The sequence below is a fragment of the Triticum dicoccoides genome, chromosome 5A (genome assembly GCF_002162155.2).
Source record: "Triticum dicoccoides isolate Atlit2015 ecotype Zavitan chromosome 5A, WEW_v2.0, whole genome shotgun sequence".
In the NCBI taxonomy this organism is placed as follows: Eukaryota; Viridiplantae; Streptophyta; class Magnoliopsida; order Poales; family Poaceae; genus Triticum; species Triticum dicoccoides.
This window is the reverse complement of record NC_041388.1, coordinates 427,494,001-427,504,756: the sequence shown is the minus strand read 5'-3', so window position 1 is coordinate 427,504,756 and position 10,756 is coordinate 427,494,001. Positions and strand designations below refer to the sequence as shown.

The 10,756-nt window shown below is 49.4% G+C and overlaps 1 protein-coding gene across 1 annotated transcript; it reads left to right on the top strand.

Moving 5' to 3' along the window:
* Positions 1–7,533: 7,533 nt before the first annotated feature.
* Positions 7,534–9,355, top strand: LOC119297535 (very-long-chain 3-oxoacyl-CoA reductase 1-like). The gene is made up of 4 exons (XM_037575291.1): positions 7,534–7,915; positions 8,009–8,297; positions 8,437–8,506; positions 8,892–9,355. The coding sequence occupies exons 1-4, from the start codon at positions 7,582–7,584 to the stop codon at positions 9,195–9,197; spliced, it is 999 nt and encodes a 332-aa protein (XP_037431188.1). The 5' UTR covers positions 7,534–7,581; the 3' UTR covers positions 9,198–9,355.
* Positions 9,356–10,756: the final 1,401 nt, after the last annotated feature.

Sequence of the window (10,756 nt, the reverse complement as noted above, 5' to 3'; positions counted from 1 at the left end):
CGATCATCGTGCTACACCCGTCCAGGATACGGCACAACGGAGACACAGGCGCAGACGTGCAGTAGGGACCCGCTCCAAGGATTCTTTTTAGATTAAAACCCTGCGTAAACCTTTTTTACTGTCTCCTGTTGATATATATCCACCGTTGAGAAGGATGCTGATGTCTTGGCATGTGGCCACGCCAGAACAATGCACGTACCTGGACACAAGGGGCTTCTTACAAAGGCCATTATTTAGGCCCGGTTTATACCACAAAGACCGAATACCTTAGGGAGTGTTCGGCGTTGCGAGTTTGGCCCTATATGCATCAGCTCCGAATCATTGTCTTTGGTCAAATGTTGGGTTTGCCCGGCTCCTGTGTTTTGGTGCCTTACGTTCCGCTTTACCGGCTAAGGTAGCACCAGGAGAACTACTGCGATTGTGCCCTGGTTCATCCAGACGAGCACCTCAGTAGAGAAAGCCAAAAACTAACTGTCATGATATAGCGTGAGACTGGTCAACCACTCGATGACCTATGGGAATGTTAGAATTCCTCCGCCTTAACGAAGGGCCGTTTTCCGGCCAGGCATGTACGCACCCCGGAATCGGGAGAGTGCGGAGCCACCAGGGGCTATCTAGTAGCCCCACTGTCAAACTCCTATGGCTAAGTGAAAGTGCTAAAGCATTATAGTCCGGTTGCCTCGCTCGCTCCGCTATCACCTCCTTAATAGGACCAAGACGTTGGGTTAAGTGTGAACGCGTGTTTTTGTGAGCACCTCCGCATTATATGCATGGGGGTTGAAGCCGACGACTGCAATCTTTCAGGTTATACACATGTATACATAAACGGCCACCCAGGAGGCATCATATTACTTTCAGGCAAAAGTATAAAAATAGCCTTATAAAAATTTATAAAAGCATTTCGCTTACAATGAGATTACATATCACTCAAACATAATATTTTTTGAGCACTGGGTCTCTATCAAACGGGCACCCTCAAGAACTTCTTCAAAGTAGTGCTCAGTAGCCTTTCGACCTATAGCCGAATCCCGCGCAGCAACATTGGTAGCATCCATCTCCGCCCAGTATGCCTTAACACGGGCAAAGGCCATCCGTGCGCCCTCTATGCACGCTGACCTCTTCATCGCATTAATGCGCGGCACCACGTCAAGGAAATTCTGTACCAAGCTGAAATAGCTATTCGGTTTTGACCTTTCCGTCCATAGATGATCCACAACAGACCTCATGGAGAGTCCAGACAACCTATTTAGTTCGGCCCATTCGGCTAATTGGTTAGTCAACGAAAGTGGACGCTCGGGAGAATAGAATTGTCTCCAAAACAACTGGTCTACTTCACGGTCCGTCTGACCCTGGAAGTACTTGGCCGCATCGGCAGCGCTCGCCGCCAAATCCATATACACATCCTCCGAACTCCATAGCCGATCTAGAGGGGCATACCGTGGATCTCCGAACTTCCTCCGCAACATAAAGGATTTCCCAGCTACAATATCCTTGGCTTCCCGCAGCTCCTCCTTCTTTGCCCTCATAGCAGAGCGGAGGTCTTTTTTCGTCGCAGCAGTCTTCTCAAGGTCCGATGCCTTCGCTTGGTTTTCCTTTTCAATAACCTGGCAACGGTCGGCGGCGGCTTTTAATTCTATGGCTATCTTGGCCATCTTGTCTCGGCTCTCGCCATGCGCGGCCTTCTCGGCTTGCAACTCTTCGGCCGCCTTCAAAGCAGCCGCATTACCCAACCTCGCTTGTTCCTTGGCTCGGCAAGTTCTACCCGCAAGGCTTCAACAGTGGCAGCTCCATCTGCAGTCACAACATATTAAAGATGCTGGCATCATGCTGCTCTTCCTATTGTGGCGTTTACCAGATAATGACACTTACCCTTTGCCTCGTCAAGCCTTTTGTTAACAAGCTCGATGTCGGCGTCTGCCGCATCCAACTCCCGTTCTAAATGGGCAAACTCGCTAGTCCGGCTAGCCACCGGAGCTTCCATCACCTGCACATAGAGGCAGTATGGTTATTACCTGGGAATATGATCCTCTGTTCGTCATCGTTTCCAACAACAACCAGAGTCTCAGGGGCTACTATCTACACAGGGCACACCTAGCATGTGCAGGACTATCATACATTCTTTTATGTACCTCAAAGCCTGTCAGTAGACTCATAAAAGCTTCATGCAATCCGCTTTCGGCGGACGATATTCTCTCCATCACCGTATTCATCAGTACACGGTGTTCATCTGAGATGGCCGCTTGCCCCACCAACTCCCTCAGAACATTCGATCGCACACTAGACGGTGCCGGACTCTTTTATCTGCTCTCTTCGGGAGACGGACGCTGGGAGCTTCGGAGGTCAATGGGATTATCTTCCGGCCTCACCGGACTCGGAGAGGCCCTCCGCGACGACACTTCAGGGTCGCCCGCTTCCGGAGCAGAGGAGTCTGGAGGAGGCATTTCGCTCTCCATCATCTCTGGAAGAAGATCCCCCGAAGACGAGCTCATTTGAGAGGGGCTAAGGCCCGAACTACAAAAATATATGCGGTGGTTATTCTCTCAGAAGAAAAAGATGGCATATCTGTACTATTAAAGTATTTCGGGTCACTTACGACTCACGGGAGAATTGATCCCCTCACGGACTCTGTGCCGCAACAGCGCCCCCCAAGGTAGGACCCTCTATGGGAGACTTCTTCTCCCGTTTGGAAGCTTCGACTTCCGAATCCCCGGGCACAGTCCTTTTCCTCTTCTGGTCGTCTTCCTTCATGGAGACGCTCGCTCCCTCGGTTAGAATGGGCAGCGTTGGGGGCCCGCGTCCGCCCGTATTATCCTCCACAGTATCTTCCTTCAAGGGCTCCGGGCAAGGTGCGGTCTGGAGCATCTTTTCCAATACCGGATTTTCCAAACCCTCAGGGAGGGGGGCCGAACACCGAATCAACTTCGCCTTTGTTAGCCAGTCTTGGTCAAAAAGCGAACTCTCAGAAATAACTTCGTAACAAAGGAGAGATAGTATGTTCGGCCGGAAGATGCCTTACCTGTTCGGCGGCGCGGTTACTACTCAGGCCCACGTCCTCGGTGATTTCCGGACACTCCACCTGAGGTCCAAAGAATGACTTGTACATCTCCTCATGCGTTAGGCCGAGAAAATTTTGAATGACACGCGGTCCCTCGGGATTGAACTCCCACAGGCGAAGAGGCCAGCGTTTGCAAGGCTGCACTTGATGAACTAGCATAACTTGTATTACCGCAACCAAACTGAAATCTCCATTGAAGAGATCTCGAATGCAGCTTTGCAGTATAGGCACGTCCTTGGCTGGACCCCAGCTCAGACCTCTGCTGATCCATGACATCAGTTGTGGTGGAGGGCCTGAGCGGAAAACAGGGGCGGCCGCCCACTTGGCACTTCTAGGAGTCGTGATGTAGAACCACTCCTGTTGCCACAATTCAGACACCTCTGGGACGGAACCTTTGGGCCACGGAGCTCCTGTCATCTTGCGTATTGAGGCACCTCCACATGCTGCATGTTGCCCCTCGATCATCTTCGGCTTTACTTCAAAGGTCTTGAGCCATAGGCCAAAGTGAGGGGTAACCCGGAGGAAGGCCTCGCACACGACAATAAATGTCGTGATATGAAGAAAGGAGTCCGGAGCTAGATCATGGAAGTCTAGCCCGTAATAAAACATCAAACCTCTGACGAAAGGATCCAGAGCAAGGCCTAGACCTTAGAGGAAGTGGGAGACAAACACGACGTTCTCGTTGGGTTCAGGGGTGGGGACGGCCTGCCCTCGGGGAGGCAGCCGATGCAAAATCTCGGCGGTCAGATATCTGGCCTCCCTCAACTTTTTGATGTCTTCTTCTGTGACGGAGGAAGGCACCCATCGGCCTTGAAGGCTAGATCCGGTCATGACTGAAGGTTCGGAGCACCTGACCTGAACTTCGGGCGTTTGAGCTTGAGGTGGGGGAAGGATCCGATTGAGCACGGGAGGGAAAAATAAAAGCCTTGTCCCTTTATAAAGAGGGTGAATATCAAGCGTCCTCTCTGTGTCCGTTTGGACTTGCCTATAATCTAGGAGTCCTAGAAGCGGTTGGGTTACCTACGCCCGTATTGATGAGAATCCCAGAATAAGGGGCACGATCTCTGCTTTAACAAGACGTGCCAAGGAAACTGCCTCGCATGACGCGCTGAGGTGGGATAATAAAACGACTCGGATAAAGGCTTGGCCGTGGTGTGTCACACTACGGAATACGTCAGCAGATTAAATTTGTGTAAATATTATTCTCTCTATGGCAATATGTGGAAACTTATTTTGCAGAGCCGGACACTATCTTTGTGTTCAAAATCTTCTATGAAGTACTTGGAGGAGGAACCCGCCTTGCAATGCCGAAGACAATCTGCGCGCCGGACTCGTCGTAATTGAAGCATGGTTCAGGGGCTACTGAGGGAGTCCCGGATTAGGGGGTGTCCGGATGGCCGGACTATACCTTCAGCCGGACTCCTGGACTATGAAGATACAAGATTGAAGACTTCGTCCCGTGTCCGGAAGGGATTTTCCTTGGCGTGGAAGGCAAGCTTGGCGATACGGATATGCAGATCTCCTACCATTGTAACCGACTTTGTGTAACCCTAACCCTCTCTGGTGTCTATACAAATCAGAGGGTTTTAGTCCGTAGGACAACATACGGAACAACAATCATACCATAGGCTAGCTTCTAGGGTTTAGCCTCTCTGATCTCGTGGTAGATCTACTCTTGTCCTACCCATATCATCAATATTAATCAAGCAGGATGTAGGGTTTTACCTCCATCCAGAGGGCCCGAACCTGGGTAAAATTTGTGTCCCTTGCCTCCTGTTACCATCCGGCCTAGACACACAGTTTGGGACCCCCTACCCGAGATCCGCCGGTTTTGACACCGACAGCCGCCTTCCCCTAGCCGGCTACCTCTCAAGCCGGCTGCGCGAAGGCGGCCCAGCCCTGAAATCTTTGAGAAACAAGACCACGAGAAGGCCGACTTCCAGAAGCCGGCCATAAAAGGGCCGACTCCCGGGAGCCGGCCCCTCAGCAGGCGGCTAAGATCTTGCCCTCAGAATCTGCACCCACATAACGGCAACAAGACGGGGCGTGGCTACAGTAAAGCCTGCCACCCCCGAATCCCGGCGCAGGCCTGGCCATAGTGCACTGTACGAGGCGGCCATCCCCGTCCGGCGCGGCACTGTTGCCACGATGATCGTGACGTCACCCACGGCAAGCGGCCAGTACGACCCGTGGGTGGCGGGCCCCCTTGGTCAGGGAGATCCTAAAAGCGGCCGGGCTTCCCGCAGCCGGCCAGGGGTATGGCCTGCTTCCAATAGCCGGCCAACTTTCTCCCTCCAAGGAGGTGCTTCATTAAGGAGACAAGAGAAGGTAAGGCTACAGTGATGAGCCGCCTCACGGCGGCACTGTAGCCATGCTTACCACGACAAAGCCATCGTCACCAGGGGCAAGGTAACAGTAACCAGCCCCCGACAAGACCCCCGGGCGGTGGGGCCGGCCTGTCGACCAAAGGGTCGGTAGCCGGCGGGCCCACCAGTCGGCGGGCCCCACCAGTCGGCGGAGAAGTCGGCGGGCGTAGACACAGACGGCTGGGGCCCACGCCCAGCCGGATTACCATTGTACCCCTGGGGGGTAGGCCTATATAAACCCCCTAGGGTTCCCATGCAGGGGAGATCGCTCTTTGGATAGATTTTAGACACCACAAGGAGAAGAGGAGCGGGCTAGCCTGGCCCTCCTTCATCCTTTCTCCGAACAGCTCAAGGAGCATTCTGTAGCTACCCTTCGAGCTAGTGATTATGCGGAGACCCCGCAGAGCAGCATTAGGGGTGTTATCTTCACGGAGAGCCCTGAAGCTGGGTAAGATTCGCCGGCGTGCATGTCTTCGCCTTATCCTGTTTTCAGGCACCGGCGATATTTTATTGGCTCCCACAATGATAAGCCATCCATTGGCATATGTCGCACCAACCACCCGACAATTTGCATAGAAAAGGACATCACGTCGAGGAATAACTTGTGCAGCAGTGTTAAGCGGATGACAGAATTCAGACTGTTCACAGACGACACATACATCCAGCTGGACATGCGCATGAATGAGCAGGGTACCGGCCGGTGGATTTTCAGATTGGGCAAAATCATCATGTGTGGAGCAATTTCGACAACTTGTGTGACAGTATTCTTCAGAATGGTTTTCCAGTTAAGCCTGAAAATAGTCCTACTGAATGACTATCCCATGAAACTCCACCCATACCACAACTCCACAAGGGATCAATGCGTAATTTTCTTCCCCGGCGTCAAATTAGTGCAAGTATATTTAGCTCTGTGATAAGCACATTTTTAGAAAGCATCTATCTCTCAGTTGATTTAAAAATAACAATTTCTCAATTGACTTAAAAAATCAAGCAGATTTAAAAAGTTCAACATAAAATTGTCCCTACGTAAGACTATTACTACAAAAACCATATGTTCTAGTTTATTTTTGAACTACAATTGCTCCAGGATTCTAACTGGAGTCTTTTCTTTTCTTGCGAACATGCAAAAGCTATGCACGACGATGTATTAGAAGAAGAATATGTTCATCAAGTGTAAAAGGCGGTAATATTGTCTTAATATACCTCATGCATATCTAGAATAATGTTCACCGTGCTATAACATTTTGTTCATCCGGTGGGGGGGAAATGTATCTTTTTCCTCTCAAAGTTCAAACTAACATTGAATCGTGCATATATCTCAACACTGGATAAATGGTCCTTGACGTCTGCCGACAACTAAGTAATTCATTGTCAACTGGGATTAGCAAAATCCAATTATTCTTTTCTCTAAGATTGGTCTTTTTAGAATAAACTGCTTTACTCAGGTAAGAAGATACAATTGTAGTTTCAAATAACAAACTTTGCAAGACAGAAAAATAATAAGCCCTTAACAGATGAGTTGTCGTTGAGAAGAACAACCCACATCGAGAGAAGCATCGCTGCAGTAAGGAACCATTTACACCATCACCAGGACTCCACCAGGGGATTCTCCTTGAGGTTTTTTAAGCTGCTTGAGCCACCTGAGCTATCCAAATCATAGATTAAAATCACAGGAGAAACTATTTCGCGGCGGCCTCTCTCAGCAGCTATAGCGGCCGCCATAGCAGGCAATAGCGGCAAATAGCAGAAAATTTTCTGGTGGGAGAGATGATTTCTAGAGGTGGCCAATAATACTACATCTACGTAAACCTGTTACGTGATCTTACGTAACCTTCCCTCCAATTCTCTCATCCCCCTGATTTTCATGGGTGTGGGGTCCCCTCCTTCCCCTTCTTCCAATTAAAATTGGCCAAATCAGCAGCATTACATAAACCTTACGTAGCTTTGCGTGGATGTAGCATTGCTTATATCATGGCCCCTCTAACCATCCAACTATAGGTTGGTTCGCTCTGATCACGTGTTTTAAAGCGCAAGTTTATTCTCCGGTATTTTCTGGGATGTTATATACCAAGCCGCTCGCGATGCATGAGCATGAGCACACACACTGCCTTCGTTGCTCAACCGCATTTGCAGGTACCAGAGACGCACCGCGTCCACGAGATGGCCGTGCCGGTGTGGTTCTTCTCGCTGGCCTCGCTTGGCGCTCTCCATGTCGTTGCCATCAGCTTCCGCCTCATCGCCTACTTCTCGGTCTTCCTCCGCCGGCCCATTGACCTGCGCCGCCGGTACGGCGCCTGGGCCATCGTCACCGGCCCAACGTCCGGCATCGGGCGCTCCATGGCCCTGGAGCTCGCGGAGAGGGGCCTCAACCTCGTCCTCGTCGGCCGCGACCCGCCCAAGCTCGGGGACATCTCCGAGAGGATCTCCAGGGCTCACGCCGCCGTGCAGACCAAGACCGTGCTGTTCGATTTCTCCCTCGTCTCCACCGCGCAAGGTGTAAAGGTTGATCGTAGACATAGCGTACGTATGCGTCTGAGCACCGACTGCCTGACCGGTCGTGTCGTGTCGATCGATCTTGGGCATGCAGGCGACGAGGCGATGCGGCGGCTCCGGGAAGCCGTGGCGGGGCTGGACGTAGGGGTGCTGGTGAACAACGCGGGCGTGGCGAAGCCGGGGGCGGTGTACCTCCACGAGGTGGACGTGGAGGCGTGGGTGAGGATGATACGGGTGAACGCGCTGGCCCTGACGGAGGTGACGGCGGCGGTGCTGCCGGGGATGCTGCGGCGAGGGAGGGGCGCCGTCGTGAACATCGGCCCCGGGTCATCGTTCGGCCTCCCGTCCTACCCCCTCTACTCCGTCTACGTCGCCACCAAGCGGTAACGACGACGCGCACATCTTTCGCGTGTTATTCTTGAATTGAAACACATGATCTGTTCCTTTCATCAATCAAAATAGACTAAAAAAATCAAAAAAGAAAAGAAGAAGAATACATGCTCTGTTCTTGCCGACCTGCAGGTACGTTCTTGAGTTCTCCAGGAGCCTCACCGTGGAGTACAAGAGCAGAGGAATCGATGTGCAATGTCAGGTATCCCCATAATCACTCGTTTGCGTTGTAGAAATGTGGGGTCGGAGCTCGTTGCATGTTCAGAATGTTGGGTATGGTTATGACCTGATCTTGTGCTTATGAGGTTGCATGCTCTATGAGTAAGTAGTTCGCATGTGGTTAGTTTATAACGGTTTTTTTTCGGTTTTCCATTAATTAAATGGGCAACTCTTTCATTAGTCGATGAGGTAAATCTTTTACCTCCATTTGAAAAAGAAAAAATCACTCGTGTACATACGTGAGCAGCTGATGTATATAAACACATTCGTCCTCCTTAGATCTATTCATCTTTAATCAAGATAGTGCATCGAACACTATAAATAATAAAATTAACCATGCTTGATTGATAGCCTATATAATCCACCAGGTCCCGTTCCTGGTGGAGACGAACATGGTGTCGAGCGCGGCCAGGCTCGTCTGGCAGCTCGTGCTGACCCCGAACGCCTACGCGCGCGCGGCGGTAAGCTGGATCGGGCACGGATCGCTGTGTATGCCCAACGCCGTCCACCGCCTCCAGGGATGGTACCTCTGCTACTTCTCATCAGATTTCATCACCGATTGGTGGTTGTTACGGCGACACCTGAAGGAGAGGGTTATCTTTCGGAGGCTCAGATCATGGAGGAAATCACAGGGTAACTGTGTTGCTACCGGGAACAATAGTGCTGGTGATTAAAGCGAACGAATTTGCTAAATCTCATATAGGCTATGTCACATCTAAGACTGTTTGGTTGAGCTATAGACTGTGTGAAATTTGTTGTGAGCCGTGAGATGTTAGAAAGTTGTCAACTTCCACCTGTGGAAAAACCGGAAGTTCCCCCTCAAAAAAAAAAAACCCCGGAAGTTGTTTCACTAAAATAACTAATGTAGATTTGGCCATGGATTGTCTGCAACGCCCCTCGTCCATGAGATATGTTTATATGCTAATTGACTATAAGACAATGATCTTTAAATTGGTAGAACGACCATTTTGAAAAGAAAAAAAAATTATGACAATATAGATGATTCAACGACAATACTTTGATATTGCATACATATAAATAGATACGGATCCCATAATACTATTAGAAAGACATGGATCATACAAACACATATAGTTCACATGATGACGACCTCCATCAACATAGTTAACGTATGTTGAGTATCGACTATCCTACTACGAATACCGGTCATGGTATTTTCATTCTCCTGCTCTTCAACAACGGTACTCCCTCCCGCCCAAATTAATTAACACAAAGTTAGTACAAAGTTGTACTAACTTTGTACTAAGTTCGTAGCAATTAATATGGATCGGAGGGAGTAGTGATTAAAGTGAATGTCACGGCGGACCAAAAAATTATGTCAGAGGAGGATGCATGACCAAAAAATTATGTCATAGGAGGATGCATGCACCAGCGAGATGATATGTTAATCTGTGGAATTCATGGAACTATGAAGAATGGAGGCTAGCGTCATCCTCAAAGAGATACTCCCTCCATTTTTTTATACAAGGCCACTTTGTTTTTTGTGTAAAACTTTGATGTATAATTTTAGTCAACAAAATATGGATTATATGTCATCAAAATTATATCATCGGAAAGTTCTTTGAAATGTGCATCCAATAAAATACTTATTGTGGTATATAACTCATTTTTGTTGGTAAAATTAATGGTCAAAGTTAGACATAAAAATATGAAGTGACCTTGCATAAGGGAATGGAGGGAGTACATGGGAATGTTAACAGTTCTAGATGCCAACGAGTTGGCTCATTTGTGTGCAAAGCAAGGCAATTCATCCAGAAGGAGTTGCTTGTGGGTTAGTTTTATCCTTAGATTTTAGTTGATTGTATTGCTACCTCCCATAGTGAGAGTATCATCCATCTAAGTGAAAAATATGATGTGCCACTATAATTGATGATGGGAGAGGGGATTCTAATAGGGAAATGATGGTAACCGTCCAATCGGCCGAATGAGTGCGCCGGTCGCACGCGTGCCGCACGATTGCACATCGATCCATGCTAGCAGATCAAACCTATTCACGTCTCCTGATCGAGTAAATTGCTCAAAGACACCACATTTGTGGCTTGGATACCAGAAAACTATAACTATTGCTTTTGCCAAAAATAACAGAAGACCACCAACTCATCAAGTGAGTAACAAATCACACTGATTCGATATTGGGCCGTGTCTAACAGCAAAACTGACGGGTGGGACCCATTTGTCTGGGCTGCTATGGCAAAGACTGGTCCTAGTCAAA

Coding starts and splice junctions, on each gene's coding strand:
- LOC119297535 (XM_037575291.1), top strand. CDS start 7,582: ATGGCCGTGCCGGTGTGGTTCTTCTCGCTGGCCTCGCTTGGCGCTCTC. Junction 7,916..8,008: donor CCTCGTCTCCACCGCGCAAG/GTGTAAAGGTTG, acceptor TTGGGCATGCAG/GCGACGAGGCGATGCGGCGG. Junction 8,298..8,436: donor GTCTACGTCGCCACCAAGCG/GTAACGACGACG, acceptor GCCGACCTGCAG/GTACGTTCTTGAGTTCTCCA.